At 51.9% G+C, this 16644-nt stretch overlaps 1 protein-coding gene across 1 annotated transcript in view; it reads right to left on the bottom strand.

The window, feature by feature from the left end:
- Positions 1-16644, bottom strand: part of ADAMTS2 (ADAM metallopeptidase with thrombospondin type 1 motif 2) — a 254991-nt gene that overhangs the window by 13370 nt on the left and 224977 nt on the right. Inside the window, exons 11-17 of the mRNA XM_043910722.1 lie at positions 14599-14744; positions 11933-12108; positions 10746-10879; positions 8258-8381; positions 6951-7031; positions 5132-5298; positions 1100-1259 (exon numbers count right to left, since the gene is read on the bottom strand). Of these exons, the coding sequence (XP_043766657.1) occupies positions 1100-1259; positions 5132-5298; positions 6951-7031; positions 8258-8381; positions 10746-10879; positions 11933-12108; positions 14599-14744 (988 nt within the window). The remainder of the gene's footprint in view (positions 1-1099; positions 1260-5131; positions 5299-6950; positions 7032-8257; positions 8382-10745; positions 10880-11932; positions 12109-14598; positions 14745-16644) is intronic.

Here is a 16644-nt window from a genome sequence, read left to right as displayed (position 1 = left end):
TCTGGTTTCATGGAAAGCAGTGAAGGAGGCTCCCCAGGGAGGAGATGGCCTGTGCAAAGGCCCTGAGGCAGCAGCACGGCATGTCCAGAAAAGCAGCTAAGGCCAGCATGGACAGGGCCAAGTAAGCAAGGGTTGCAGTGCCAGTGACAGAGGGAGATGTCAGAGTTGCTTGGACCTCGGAGGCCATGAGGAGAATTTTGTTTTTTATCAAGAGCGGAAGGATCTGCTGGTAACTATGACACCAGGATAGGGTATGGTCTAATCTGCCCCTTTAATAGGTTACAGTGGGGGACAGTCGGGCAGTGAGGGTGCCGCCAGGACTGGGGAGATGGCAAGGGCAGATGAGAAATGCAGGAGGGAGGCTCAACAGGACGCGCTGATAAAATCAGGGCTGGGCAGCTCCGGGGACGGCAGCAGCTCTGGGAGAACTCCCTGTCTCGTCTTGGTAAGGGGCCCTGCGTGGTCCTGCGTCTGAAGGTGGTCTGTCCTGCCCACCTGCTCCTGCAGACTGAGTGTCTCCTCCTGCTTCTCATCTCCTCCAGCCCCCCAAGGAGCGGGGAATACACTGGACAGATCAGAACTTCCTATCTGTTATGTCGCACCCAAGTTTGAGGCCCAAGGCAGGTGGGACCTCCCTGCACCCAGCCCTGCGCCAGAAAGGGAAGGCCTTTCTGAATGAACTTAAGAGGGACCTGCAGAGGAGGCCTCTCCACTGGTCTCCAGCTCGGCCCAAGTCTTTCCTGTGACCTGCCTCACGATGTCACAGTGATCTATCCAAGCACCCTCACAGTGACCTCCCGTCAGGCCAGACCTCCTTCCCATGATGATGCGGGTGGGTGCTGGTGTCATGCAAGCCCACACATGCCCCCTTGCTGCCTTTGGCCAGCGGCCCTGAACACCTCCCTTCCTGTCCACCCTCTGCCACCTCCCTGGTGGGGCTAGGCCCTTGTTACCTGGGCTAAGGTCACTGACTTGGTGGCACAACCCTCACTCCAGGCAGTCAGCAGAGACCATGGGCTGAAGGAAGCTCCTCACCCAGGAGACCCTTCCTGCTCAACCCCACCTCCTCTGGGGCCCCAGCTCTGAGAAGGCCCCTCACCTCCACCGCAGGGCTTGGAGCAGGGAGACCACTTCTTCAGGGCCCACTCGTAGCCCACAGAGTCATCCTCCAGGACATTGTTGTCGTCCACATTGAGCGAGTCCTCATGGATCATGTACTTGTAGGTCAGCGAGATGCGGGCGTCCCCTTCCGGGATGACCTGCCCCGGAGACAGGGGTGAATATGCCTGACCCCTCCACCCTCCCTCAGAGACCCGGTTAGGAAGGTCAGCCCAAGGAATATGCCTGGCCAAGTCTCATTATTCCAGGTAGTCAGGTTCTAGAAAGTCCCAGCAAACACGGAACCTATCAGTATTGAACCAGTGCTCACAGGAGAACACAGGGTCTGGTCATGACATTTTCATCAACAGCCCATGCATAAGCATATTCTATGTGTATTTCTGTTTAGACACCTTAATCAGTACACACTGTTGATTCTTTAAAACTGAACTCACAGCCAGCACCCAGGTACTTGTGCCTGGACAAAGCTCAGTAACACATGCATTCTTGTCTCTCCACGGGGCAAACCCACAGCCTCCCACACAGAGGGACAGCAGACACTTCACAACCACAACTGGGGACATTTTAAACAGTGAGATTATCCTCCGAAAGCATAAAAATGCAAAGAACATGGCAGTAAACAGAGTGTGAAAAGACGCTTGTTTACAGCAGGAGCTGAAATAAGAAGCAGAACCATGCCTGGCTCGGCTCCGCTGGGAGCAGGCAGGTCAGGCGCCCACACTTGGCCTGCTCCGCCAAGAGCACAGGCAGGCCTTGCTCTACGGCGCTTTGGTTTACTGTGCTTCACAGATGTTATGTCTTAACAACTCAAAGGTTGATGGCCGACCCACATGCGGCAAGTCTATTGGCGCCATCTGTCAACAGCATTTGGTCACTCTGGGTCTGTCTGGGTCACGTTTTGGTAATTCCCACAATCTTTCTAATTTTTTCATTATTGTTGGACAAGTTAATGGCAGTAGTCTTGTTAAGGCTTCAAAAGCTACTGACTAAACAGAGACCCTAAAAGGAGTTACATGCCAAGCTGCTGACTAGCAGAAATGGCAAACGATCTTAGGAGCCAGCAGATAAGGGAGGGGGTAAGTCACAAGAAAGGGAGTCAGTCACGAAGCTTCCTGGGCCTTGGGACTCTGCCCATTCCCAGGGATCTGCTGACTTTCTGAGACTTACGAATAGACATACAAGGCTTTAACATAATAGCCAGAACTGCATCTCTGCACAGAAGGTACTCGCGGCTTGAAATAAAAGCAGGACTGCTTTGAACAGAGTTTTGAAATCTCAACAGTGGGAGAAGGGATGGGGGCATGAGGGGGACAGACTCCCCAGAACCTCTCAACTGGGGTTCCAGACTGCTGTTCTTGGGGCTGCCCAGTATCGCCTGAACATGGATGTATACATTTGTTTCTTGCTGTCCTATGTACTGGGAACTCCAGATTAGACCTGGATGGTTCCCAATTTAGTGAGATATAGCATACATATACATATATATACACACATATTATATTATTATATATAATACATAATATACATTATATAATTATAAATTATTATATATTATATAATTATATATTATTGTATTATAATTATATATTTTATATATTGTATATTATATATTATATTATATAATATAATATATATTATATATTATATATCATTAAATTAAATATAATATTTAGTATATAATAATATATATGCATATATTATATATAATATATTATGTAATTATACATGTAATATATAGCTATATATTATATATGTTTACATATTTATAAATATATATATATTTATAAAATTTATATATTTATAAAATATTGTATATTTATATATTTTGTATTATATATTATATGTATAATTATATATATTAATATTAATATAATCAATTGATATTAATAAATAATATTAATAATTATTTGAAATTTATAGTATTATTGTATAAATATAAATTTATACATTTATAAAATATTTTGTCATATATTTTATATTATATATTATATAATTATATATATTATATCTTTATATATTTTTATATATTTATAAAATATTTTATATTTATATATTTTATATATGAATAAATATTATAATATATAATAATAAATACAGTACATATAATATATAATATATATAATAACATTATATATTATATAATAATTATAATTATTATAAATATAATTACATATATTGTATATAGTATATATAATATAATATATATTATATAATTTATATATTTATACAAATATAATTATATATACTTATTATATATTATGTTATATATATAATATAATATATAATATAATAACATATTATATATAGTAATATATAATAATACAATATAATATAATATCTATAATATTATATCTAATGTAACATATTATATATAATATATATAATCTAATATATATAATATATATATTTCTTGTGGCAACGTATGTATACTAACTTCTTGCTATATCACTTGTCCTCGTACGTAACTCACTACTAATGTAATAAACTTCCTTATTTCTTGCTTACTAAATGTGCTGTGTGTTTGCTGCTCAGTCGTGTCCGACTCCTTGTGACCCCATGGACTGTGGCCCACCAGGCTCCTCTGTCCATGGGATTATCCGGCAAGAATACCAGAGTGGGCTGCCATGCCCTCCTGCAGGGGATCTTCCCAACCCAGGAATTGAACCCAGGTCTCCTGCATTGCATGTGGCTTCTCTACCGTCTGAATCACCAGGGAAGCCCAAGAATCTGGAGTGGGTAGCCTATCCCTTCTCCAGGGGATCTTCCAGACCCAGGAATCACACTGGGGTCTCCTCCATTGCAGGCAGATTCTTTATAGTCTGAACCACCAGGGAAGCCTAGGGTGGTTATTTTGCCAGTGAATCCTCTGAACCTGAAACCAAAAGTAAGTCTCAGCAGGACATAACTCTTTCAGCAGAACAATTATTATCACTTTTATTATGGTGATCTCTGACCAAGTGGTCTTTGATGTTACTACTGTAGCTGACTTTTTGCTTTTTATTTTTAATTGAGGTATGTGCATTGTGTTTTAGACCCAAGGCTATCACACATTTCACAGACTACAGGACAGTGTAACATAACTCCTATGCACTGGGAAACAAACACATTCGCATGACTTGCATCACTGACATTCACTTTACTGTGGTGGCCTGGAACCAAACCTACCTATTTCTCCTGAGGGACGCCTGTACCAGTTTTGAGATTAGAAATGCTTTCGGCAGGTGAATTTACCAACACAGGAACAGCCGGTTCTGAGGCCCGGCTGTATGTGCACTGACAGAGGCGCTTCTGGGGATGAACGGGCACGTGGGCGCGTGAGCAGAGCACAGTGCTCGTGAGCACCCCACCCCTCGCTGCACACCCTCTTGCGGGGCGCTGGCCCCACCGCGGTGTGCTCACCTTGACACCTGAGCCTTATTTGCAGTGTTTCAATTATTTTTTTACTCATAAAATATATAGCATATGCAATTGAAATTAATTTTTCAAAAGTGAATTAGGAAATCAAACCCCCTCTGTGTGCCCATCACCAGGAACAGCCTGTGGTCCTGGACTCAGGGGACCCGGGTCCAGTCCTGCTCAGAGACAAAGTCTTAGTGTGACCAGGGTCTAGCAGTCCAATTTCCTGGAGCCCCCCATCGGTCACCCCCAGGGAGTTTCAGGGTTTGAATGCAGTAGCAGACAAGAATAAGCATGATGAGAGGCGGCCGTGAATGTCGCCCAGAGTTCTTTGTGAAGGGGGAAGCCTAAATGCTTACAGGGCATTTTGTCTCTAGGCACCCAGGGACACAGGGCCCAAAGCCAGGCCGGTGGGTCCATGTGTGCGCCTCACTCTGACACAGAGATGGAGATCCTAAGCTCAAAGGTCAGGCCGGAGGGGCCGTGCAGAATCTGGCCCGAAGGATGCAGGGAGGCGCAGGGCTCCCAGGCACCGCCCCACCCCTTCCCCAGCAGCCACATGCCCCACCTGCCTCACGCTGCAAGAGGCGGCAGGCCTGGCCCCTGTCTGACTTACCAGCACAGTGATGGTGCCGTGGAGGGGGCCCATGGTCTGCAGCGTCTCCCGGCCGTCCTCATTCCGGTACTCCCACTCCACACCCATGGCAATGAAGGTCTTGGAGTTGGGATCCACGTCATTCTCTTCATTTAAGATGAACTTGCCTGTCTCCAGGTTTTTGACGGCTGAATGATAAAAGACAGAATGACGGAAGACAGCCATGACCACCGGGGGGGCAGGTCAGCAGGGTTCACTAGTTTGAACAGGTTGGGGGAGTTGGGGGAGCAGAGCCCCTAGTCTTCCAAGTGCCCTCCTCCAGGGGCCCATCAGTCCCGCTGACAGCCCAAGCCACCTTGGCAGCCTGCCTTGTCCTTTGTCTCTGCACTGGACCTGGGTTTCCCTCCAACCCCCACTTCTGCCGGGTCTGGGGCTCTTTCCTGGATCTGCCTCTCAGGCCCTGGGGGAGAGGCTCCATGGCAGGGACTTAGCAGCCACCAGGGCCACGTCCCTGCAGTCTACTTGGAGCACTCGGGGGGCTCTCAGAGCCACTGCCCTTCCTGTCCCAGCTCCCTGGGCGAGGGGTACCTGCTGGACACCAGGGCTTCCTGCCCTGGGGTGAGCATACGTCCCATACATCCGCCCACCCTGTTGATAACTATGGCTCAGCTTGGTGCCCCACCGGTTTCCTACATCCCAAAGAGGCCTGACCTGACTCGGGGACCACCCAGGCCACTATGCATCCACAAAGAATGTCGAGGAGATGAGAATCCGCTGGTCACAAAGCCCCACACTTGCCAGAGTGTGGAAAGTGGCTACTGGGGGGCTGCTGGAAGATTTTAGCAGGGAGGCCACAGACTGGGCACAAAAATCACAGGATAACAGTGAGGAAAATGTTCCCTGCACAAGTTTCCTAGACTCCCTTGAGAGCTGTGGTAAGTGCCAGGAGGTCCCCAGCTGGTCATTAACCCTCCCTCCTCCTTTGTAGGGATGGCACTGGGCAGGAAACAATGTTTAGGTAGAAGTGTCTTTTTTCTAAGGGGTTGACTTTTATATTTGCCTTCTACTTAAAACAAGTAGTACTGGCTATCCATTTTGGGATAGCAACATAAAAGTCTAAAAACAAGGAAGAAAGAAATACTTGTTTTTTAAAAAGAGTGGTGTTTGCTCACATCAGCGGGGGTGCTAGATGCCTGCAGCCAGGGAACCCCTGACCCAGTTTGGCCTCCAGGGCACTGGGAAGAAGATGGGGCCCAACCTAGAAAGGACTTGTGTGGGGTCCCCTCACTGACCCCCAGCATCACTTACTACTTCAGCCCTGCAACTTGTGGGGGGTGTGGATGAGGGAACCCCTGTGAGAGGTTCCAGGCAGCCTGCAGCACAGCACCACAGCGGCTGCCATGTGAGAAGGGGCACCCCAAGTTGTTAGAACATCCAATTCTCAAGAGATGCCCGGAATCTCTATTCCAAAAGAATCACTTGAATTTAAAATGAAACTAAATGAAAATATGCAAATACACCCATCTCCCAGCTGGCCTCGGCATCCACTGCTTATGGACCTTGCTGCCTTCCAGTGAGCAGAGGGCTTCCCCTTCAACCTTGAGGTGGGAGGGGTGCATGCCTTAGACACACGTCCCTCCAAAACTGCTGCGAGGGAAGCCCTCTGATCCCAACCCTGGCCTCTCCATTGGGAAAGTACTAAAGGAGAGATCCACCCATCAGCTGGGCCAAGCCAGTGACAGAGGAGACAGGGGTGCAGCCCACGCCTCCCAGTCAGGCCCCCGATCCCCAGAAGAGTCAGGCTGTGGAGCCATTGCACTGTCTGGGCTCCGGCACTCACCCAGGTGATGGCTGGTGGTGTCTGCTTCCTGGATTAGCAGATGTCTGGCTCCTGCCGGGATCTCAAACATCTTGATGTAACCTTGGTTGAGATGCAGGGAGACAAAGCCAAATGAGAAGGAGAGGCTGTCAAAGGCGGACAATGCGAGGAGGGCCTTGCCCTCAATGGTGCCCAGTGTTTGATGGGCTCTGCCCACTGAGAGAGGGGCCCACGGGAAAGCTAGTGTATCCCAGACAGCAACAGCCCTCCGGCTCATTTTCAAATCCAGGCGCTTCTTCAACCTCTTCCATTGAAAGCTCAGTGGGTGTCCTCATGAGTAGCCCCGGAGTCATGCCCCACATGGAGCTAAGATGCCACAACCAGGAGAGAGGCCTTCAGCAAACTGCTCGGTCTCCCTGGACCTCAGCAGCTTAATCCCTGCTCACATGGGACTGTGCAGAGGGCCAGCTGGCAGCAGCCCAGCACCAGCTCTGAGTGGAGTCTGGCAGGTTTGCTCCAGGCCCGTCTTCCAAAAGAGCTGAACCAAAGTGCCCGCGTGCATGCATGGGCGCTCGGTCACTCAGTCATGTCCAACTCTGTGTGACCCCATGGACTATACAGCCCACCAGGCTCCTCTGTCCCTGGGGCTTCTCCAGGCCAGAACACTGGAGTGGGCTGCCAGGCCCTTCTCCAGGGGATCTTCCTGACCCAGGGATGGAACACTCATCTCCTGCGTCTTCTGCATTGGCAGGTAGCTTCTTTACCAGTGAGGACCTGGGAAGCCCACCAAAGTGGCTTCTCCCCATTTCAGTCAGAGGCAGAGCAGTCAGCTACCGCAGGCCCACCCAGAGCCCCAAAGTCAGGTGGAGGGACCACTCTGGAAGGAGGTTCATCCAGAGGGCTGTTTTCCCAGAGTGCATCTTGGCCAGGGACCCCAAGTTCCCCAGCCCCAAATTTCCTGTGGCCCTGTTGGGACAGGCCTACGTTTCCCTAGGCCACAGGCTGCACTGGCTAGCTCATCAAAGGTCCCGTTCACAGGCGCCTGGGGGCGGCAGTGGTGGGACAGAGAGCAAGGGAGGCCAGTGGTGGCCAGAAAGCCTTGGAGAGCTCGGGAGGGAGCCCTCAAACAAAGACATTTAAGGCTCACCTTGTGCACCCCACACCCTGGCATTCTCCCTGTCCCCACCCAGCCTGGGGCCTTTCACAGTGACCCCTAAGATCGCCTCTCCACCTCATCCTCCCAGACTTAGCACCCCTCTTCCGGGGGTCAGGCGCTATAGACACGCGGGCCAGGGCCTCTGGGCAGGGGGAGGGAGGGGTGCACTCACCAAGCTTCTTGGGTGAGCGCGTGAATGTGCCCTTGACCACCTTGCAGTGGGAGTTGTCCCCTCCGCACACACCACACTTGTCCTCCTGCTTGCTGGAGCCGATCACCCCGTCACAGCCCACCTTCTGCAGAGGGGTGGGGGAAATGCGGTGCCCGCTGAGACCCTGCTCCCCACTGGGCCCTGGCGCCTGCTCCCTCTGCAGCCCAGGTATGGGCAGTCCCTGACGCAGAGGAAGGAGAGCGGGCTTTGGAGCAAGAAAGACCCTGTGTGCCCACTGCAGGGAGAGCGTAAGTTGGCCCAGACGGCGTGTGCCCCACATTTTGTAAATAATGACTATGTAACAGTTGAGCGCATTTGTCGCCCTGCGCATTGACCGCAAGTTACTTGCGCTGTAGGGATATGTGAGCTCCACCTAAAAAGCGGTGGCGTTACTGCTGCCTCACGGCTGTATCCCTTGGATCAGCCACGAGAGGAGAGAATACACCGTGAATACTGCTACAGTTGCTGCGTCAGCCAGGAGAGAATAAATGCGTCTGCAGTTCCAGCGGCTCCTCGAGTCTCCTTCCAGCCTCTTAGCTCGTGCCTTGCCTACCCTGGTTTCAGCGAACAGTGCAGACAGGGTGAACAGCAAGACAAGTGGCGTCACGAGTGGGATCGGCAAGACACCCACCCAAGGACCAGCCTTCTCCCCGCTCACTCATCCACTCCTGTGGACACAGTGACCTGCAGAGGGCTCCGCACAGCCTACTGTGAAAGCTGCTCAGTCGTGTCCGACTCTTTGCGACCCCATGGACTACACAGCCCATGGAACTCTCCAGGCCACAACACTGGAGTGGGTAACCCTTCCCTTCTCCAGGGCATCTTCCCAACCCAGGAATAGAACCCAGATCTCCCATACTGCAGGCGGATTCTTTACCGGCTGAGCCACCAGGGAAGCCCAAGAACATTGGAGTGGGTAGCCTATCCCTTCTCCAGCGGATCTTCCCGACCCAGGAATCGAACTGGGGTCTCCTGCATTGCAGATGGATTCTTTACCAGCTGAGCTACCAGGGCTTAGTCCCGAGGCTGCCCCGGCACAGCACACTGGCGTCCTCATGAACATAAATCAGACATGGCCTCTGCCCTTCTCCCGGGCGTCCACGCAGCGGCCCTCCAGAGCTCCCACCCAAAGCTTAGGCCTGCAGGTCCCTCCCTCACATTGCTCCTAGGAATGGTGACCTCTTCAATCTGTGTTGGGGTGTGTGGGCAGGACACAAGAGCTGGTAGGAATACTTCTGCCTTCATTCTCTCAATGAATCCTCTCAACACTGTCCATTCTAGTATTAAAAGTGGTTCCACACTGAGCAGGGATGTTTCCTTGCCCGAGGCCACCTGGTGGAGGCAGTAACAAATCCCAGTCCTTTTACTTGCTGTAGCCCTGCGACAGTACACCACTCTCAGGGCCGCAGAGCTCTGTGGGGAGCAGACCTGGGCTCTGAGCACACTGCCTGAGGCCACGTTCACACCCAAGACCGCACTCAGCAGGGAAGACAGCCTCTCCTCCTGGCTGCTCTGCTCCCTGCCTGCTCTAGAGTGCACGGTAGCAGGTTTCCCTCTTTGCCCTGGCTGTCAGGAAGCCCAGAGCCAGTTCACCCCTCAAGACCCTCCTATGAGACTGCTTCCTTCTCCTTTGCTCTTTGATTTCTGACTTTTTTCTTACAAAGACCTTTGAGGGCTGGGTCTCTAGACTATGAAGGGGCTACAGAGCCAGTTTCTGGCAATGCAGTCTTAGAGAATTTTTCAAACTGGCCAACCCCAAGCTGTTTATTCTGCCTGCCCCCCCTTTCCCACTATGGAAACCCCAGTAAAAGCTTCGGCCCAGACGTTCCCCCACTCCTTCTGCCTCCTCACTGGACCTGGTGCACAGCGCAGCATGCTCTTCCTTCAGGAAATGAAAGCAGTAAGCTCTTCCTTAGTGACAGTTGACATCTCTGTGTCATCATTCAACCACCTCCCTTAATTAAAATCCCACGAGTATGGAGGAGACATCGCTGTCTTTGTTTCCAAGTATTAATACTTGGGTGTTTGGAGTATGAGCAGACTGCATGGCTTGCCCTCCCTGCTGGTTACAATCCTACTGAAACACGAGTGGAGAGAATCCCTGAGCTCTCCCCCCACAACGCCACACCCCACTTCTCTGTTCTTCCAGCCTCTTCCACCTCCTCCAGGGGACCTGCGCACGCTCTCTGCCAGAGATATCCTGAGGATGCTCATTTCTCGGGAAGGTGAGCCTCTTTGACACTACAGTCTGTCACATTTATACAAGCTACAGAGGCTCCCTGCTATTTCTAGAAAAGGGGGCAGGTCTGGGAACCAACATTTGCTGAGAGCCTGCCCTGATCTAGGTGCAGTTTGCGGTACTTTGCATGCTTAACCTCAGCGAATCTTCCCGAAGCCCCAGAAAGCTGAGGCCCTAAGACGTCACTGCCCCTGCTTCTGGGGCACTCACCCTGCAGTCCCCACGCACGCAGAGGCTGAAGGCGTCCTTGTAGGAACAGCGCGTCCCGTCATGCACCATGCGCTTCATGGATACCACCTCCCCGGTCTCCTTGGACTCACAGTAGAGGTGACAGCGCTCCTTGGCTGGAAGGGAAGCAGGGGGTGTTGGCTGGCTGGCTGCACCACTCACTTTCTTGTAGTTTCCTTCCTAAGTTTGCTAAAGGGAAGCCCCTCGCAAAGAGAAACTCCCACCCAGGAGGGTCTCCTTATGATTCACCCCTGGGCCAGGGGAGAAAGGGAAAGAGGGGTAGTGACGGCAACCCTCTTCATGACCCTGTTCTTCGGGACTTGGCTTCCCCCAGCTGAGTCAGCCTGTTGTGGGTGCAGCCAGGTCTCATATCACTGGGGTCCTACCTAGAGAACCCCATATTCAGGGGAAGGGCAGCTGGCTGTTTGCCAGGTCTCTGCTTGAAGACCTTTCCCAGTCCACCTCTGTAACCCCAAATAAAACTCCCCTTGCTTCAGTCTCGGGAACCAGGCACCTTCTCTTCTCAGAAGTCACTGAGACACCTCATCATTATTTGGTTTTTGGCCAGACCACAGTCCGCCTCTGCAGGTGGGGTGGGGTGGGGGGTCCTGTCTGCTCTGGAACCTTCTCCTGGCGTGCACATGTGGAGCTGCAACAGGTGCTCAGCTGAGGTAACAGATACAGCGGAGACCCTGCCTCCCTCCTCTGCTCCATGCCTGGAAGGACAGAAACTGCGTGGGATCCAATTGAAATACAAACACTCTCACGCCTGAAGCTACCAGACTTTTCAGTTCCAGCAGCCAACAAATGCTTTTTGGTGCTTAAACCAGTTCACGTCACTTGGAACTGAGAGTTCTCACTGAAAGATGAGAGGTCAAGGGTAACCTGATTCCTTGGACAGCTCTGGCCTGTCCCTGCCCTACGGCTGAGAGGGGCTAGTGGTGCAATGCCAGCCTTGTCCACCAGAGGGCAACTGCAGGCGCCTGGGGCCAGCTGGAGCTTGCCCTGTCTGCTGCATCCTTGGCCAGGCTGTTCCCTGGCTTTTCGGGGACTGCAGTGCTGCCATGAGCCCCTAGCCCAGGCTGGGCTCTGCTGGCAGGCCCATGCAGAATCGGTGGCCCAGTGAGCCCTGGCCCCCCCACCGAGTGCCCCCTCCCCCCGGGGCTCACCATCCCGGTGCTCGTGGGGCAGCCAGTGGTGTTGAGTGTCACCATGCTCGAAGTATAGGTCCCACTGCCGGCACTGCTCCTCACGGAAGTCGGCCAGCGCATCAGGGCAGTCCTGGGAGTTGCAGAGCTGGAAGTCGTAGGCAAGGCCCGAGCAGGTGCGGCCCCCATTGGCTGGGCTGGAGGAGAAAGCAGAGAGGCCTTCCAACGGGGTGCCGCCAGGAAGAGGCCAGCACTTAGAGAGCCACCTGTGGGATTTGCAGGGATCCCTGAGCCTTGGGGGTGAGGGGGCAGCTCTGCTGAGTGAAGGAACCCAGCCCTGCCCTGTCCCAGAGCTTTGGCGCGTCAGTACAGGAGAGGCTGGTAATCCTCCTGGGGGCCCCAAGGGAAGGGAGCACCTACTCAGCCCCTGTGCACCCCCGGCCCCACCCCGGCTCCTGTAGCTGTGGCTGTGAACCAGCAGTGATCTGTAAGAGGGTGTGTAGGGTCTGCCACGCCTCTGGCCATAAGCCCCAGGGTGGAGGAGCTGGGTGAGCCTCCCTGACATCCTCCCGACCTGGCCCTCACACACAGTGAGAACTCAGAGTAATCCTGAAGGAGTGGAATCCTGCTACAGGTGTTCTCAACAAGCGTCAGGCACATCTCCAGGTTGCCTCCACCTCAGGAAAACGTGGGCTGTGCCTCTGTAATTTCTTTACTTTGCTGAGAACCCCACCAGTCCACAAAGCACCAACCCCACAGGAAAGGTGCTGGCTGATGGCCAGCAAGTGCCCCTGGAAGTCCAGGTGCTGGAGCGTGGCAGGCCAGCACCTCGGGAGGAGCGGGGGGCTTCAGTGTTGCCAGGTGTGACAGAGCCAAGCAGAACCCGAGGCCCCACCTGAGTCTTGGGCAAAAGTCATGCTCTGCTGTGATGAGGGACGTGCAGCATACAGCACTGAAGAGCGGACGATGGAAGGGGCTGGCTTCCACGAGGCTCCTCGCTCAGTGCCACGTTCTTGGGGGAAGTCAGTGGAAATAATGATCGCAGAGATTTGTGGGGTAAGAAGCAAGAGGCTCAGTGTTTGAATGGGACCATGAAAGAAAGGGTGACTTTGAGATTTACATCATGGCCACTGATGGGACGACAGACAAATGACAGCAACGCGGGCATTCCCAGGCAAGGGTACAGGCCTGGGTGTGTAGGCATGGGAAGCCCAGGGCATCGGGCAGCAAGGAACGGGGGAAGGGGCCAGGCTAGGCAGGGGACAGACATACTAAAACAGAAATCTGGGATAATCCCCAAAGAAAGCATGAGTGGGAGAATACAGGGGAGGCCCGGCAGGAAGAGAAACTGGAGGGCTTGAGCTCATGCTGCAAGCTGCCGTTCTGCAATCACAAGAGTGGCAGGGCAAAGAACACAGAGGAAACTCAACCCAGGGGGCAGGGGCCCAGCGGGGAGCCTCAGAAGTCTCGATACTGGCCCCAGACGTCATCTCCAGGAGGACACATGGAAGCGGAGGCCCATGGGGTGCCCTGGTGTGCGGGGGTCTCCGGCTCTGCAGGGCTCTGGGGGCTGGGTGCTGACGCAGGCCAGGCTGGCACAGGCAAGCCATGATCAGAGCTCCGTGTGCACATCTGTGCTGTCTGATGGTCACTGATGTGCAGGGAATGGGGGCGCTGTCCAGGGCTGGGCAGGCCCGACAGTGTTTGTGAACAGACAGGCTGGCAGGTAGTTCTGGCAGTTTTGTTTATGTTACTACTGCCCTTCAACCCTTGCTGCCTAAGAAAGCTGGACCAGCCAGAGGGGGAAAAATCCCTCAAGTGCACATATGGGGAGGGACAGAAGACAGAGTAACCTGCAACCTGCATGATCTCCCCTAGGGCCAGACCTGGGGGTGAGTCCCCTGAACCCCAAGAGCCCACATCAGGCAGGGGCCAGGAGGAGTCAGGGCCCGGTGAGGGGAGAGGGGGTGGTCAGGCCAGACCTGCCCCTCTGACTGTGCATCCTGGACCTGAGAGTCCTTGCCCAGCACCCTGTAGCCTCTGAGTTTCTAACTTCCTGTCTTGTCAGTCTAAGTACGTGAGGCTCACGTACTAGCCTCAGGGTGCTTGAGAGGAGCCCGCGGAGCTCTGAGGATAGCACAGGGGCTGGGGCCTGCTTGGGAGGCAGGACAGGGAGCATGGGTGGAGGTGGGAGCCTGGTGGGCCTTCGGGCACCTCTTACAGGCTTTCTCCTTTTGGGCAGCTGGGCGTGGGTGGCATGCCGCTGGACCCTGCCTCTGGCCTGATTGCAGCCATTTGCTCTCCTGCTCAGGCTCTCAGCCTCCCAGGGCCTGAGAGAGCCCTTCTGTTTACCCCCATTGCCTCATCTCTGTTCCACCGTCTATCTTGATGCCCTCAACCAGGAAGAGCAGAGCAGGCTGGGGTCTAGAGTAGGTTGCAGGCCAGGAGGAAGGAGATCAGGTTTCCGGGTCTCCAGGGCTGGCTCTGCCCCCAGCAGGCTGTGAGCCTTCCCCTTCCTAAGTCTCGGTCCCTCCCAGAGAGGATGAGAGGGGCCAGAGTTGCCTGCCCTCACACCCTCTCCTGAGCTGACATCTGCAGGAGCCTTGCAGGATAGGGTAGGCTAGCAAGAGCCCTTGGGGACCACAGCTGCCCCCCAGGAAGACTGGGAAACATCAGGGCAAACTCACTGTGGGTTGTCGCACTGACGGGTCCTGAACTTCACACCTGTGCCGCAGGTACGCGAGCAGGAGCCGAAGGGGCTCCAGGCTCCCCAGTTGCCATCTCGTTTGAGAATGTCAGGCGTCAGCCAGACGCAGTGTCCTTTAAAGCAGTGCTGAAAGACAGAAGGTCACATGCCCCCCACTCTTCAGCCTGCAGTGTCCATGATGATTGCCTGGCCCTGGAGGTACAAGAGAGAAGGCCCTACTGACCCCCGGAAGCTCAGAATCTCTCTGGGAGGTGCAGTAAGGTGTTGGCCTGCCCAGATTCCCATCACCAGCCCCCTGGCCTCCGGCCATCCTCAGTCCTCGTTCAGCCTGCTCTGTCCCCTCAGCCAGAGTGCACTCCACACATGTCTGCAGGATGAAGCCCCCAGGCCAGCGTGCCCACACAGGGCCATTTATAAAGATGCAAGCGGCACATCAAGCCAGTGACTCTAGAGACATACAAGGTCTACTGTTTAAGTTAAAAAAGCAATTTAAATGAAGTACGGAAATGAAGGACAGGTGATATGCTGACATGGTAAGAATTTATAAATATAGGAAGCAGAACACCGGAGCACAGGAAACTCAACTTGAACCTGATCCCACTGCTGCCCTTCTTACCCCAAAGAGGAAGCTTATACAATTTAGGACCGACTTGAAGAAGATGGAAAAATTAAAACTACTAAATTAGGTATACAATGGAATACTGATTTAGAATTAGAAAGTATACAATATAAAAAAGTTTAAAATTTAAAAACTGACAAATACCACAAACAACCAAAAACAGAAAACAATGATTTTTTTTTAGAATTGGTTGATTTACACGTTTGCTGCAATCCTAACTACATACTCTTTCATCCCCTCTTCATATGACAACAATTTTGTCAGCTTGTATTTCACAGGGAGAGTAGAAAGATAGTTCTTCAGCAAGCTTCTTCTGTAAGGGACAGATAGTAACTGTTTTAATCTTTGCAGGTGACAAGGTCTCTACTGCAACTATTCAACTCTACCATTAGAGCATGAAAGTGGCTACAGACAACACATAAATGGATGGATATGGCTGCGTTCCAATAAAACCTCATTTACAAAAGCAGGCAGCACATGGAAACTTCTAGAATGGAGCTGAAAGAGGCTTGTGAACTCTCTCCTCAGTAAAACAACCATTTAACTGGTGAAAACTATTTTCTAAACAAATCATTTAAATTATCTGGACAACAAGGACTGAGTTATATCATAGGAAACCACATTAAATATCTTGTAATAACATAATGGAAACAATCTGAAAAAAAATATTACTGAATCACCCTATTGTATACCTGGAACTAACACAATAATGTAAATCAACTATACTTCAGTATAGAAGGAGAAGAGGGCATCAGAGGATGAGATAGCTGGATGGTATCACTTATGCAATGGACATGCACTTGGGCAAACTTTGGGAGATGGTGAGGAACAGAGAGGCCTGGCGTGCTGTAGTCCATGGGGTCCCAAAGAGTTAGACGCGCCCGGGTGACTGAAAAACACCACCAACAACAACAAAATACTTCAATAATAAAATAAAATAAGGCATCTGGAAACTGTCCCAAGCTCAATACAACAAACGGAGAAAATACACTAATTCTTGTAAGAATCGTGGAAGTCTATACATTTGAGCCACAACCCTCTCCCATTCTTTCCCCATCTTAGTGTGATGGCAGCTTTACCACATAAAGACAGAGCTTCCTTGTCTCCTCAGCCCCCAGTCTAGGGCTACAGTTTCACCCTGGGAAAGGCAGGCCATTGGCATCTCCCATAGCATGCAACTCGGTGTTGCAGAAAATCTGTCTCAGGCAGAGAAATCCCTCTGCCCACCCAGTCCTCACTCCTGGGGTGGAGGCTCTACGCCAAGTATGGGAGACCAAGAACGCTGTACCCTAGCCACCCTTCCTGGGTGTGCTTGCAGGGAAGACGTTCTGTGCTGAAAGGGAACAGCCAAGAAGAGTAGGTCCTATCCCTATTCACTGACCTATCTGGGCACCAAGAGCGTCACTC

Source organism: Cervus elaphus, chromosome 9, assembly GCF_910594005.1.
Source record: "Cervus elaphus chromosome 9, mCerEla1.1, whole genome shotgun sequence".
NCBI lineage: Eukaryota > Metazoa > Chordata > Mammalia > Artiodactyla > Cervidae > Cervus > Cervus elaphus.
This window is presented reverse-complemented; position numbering and strand designations above follow the sequence as displayed.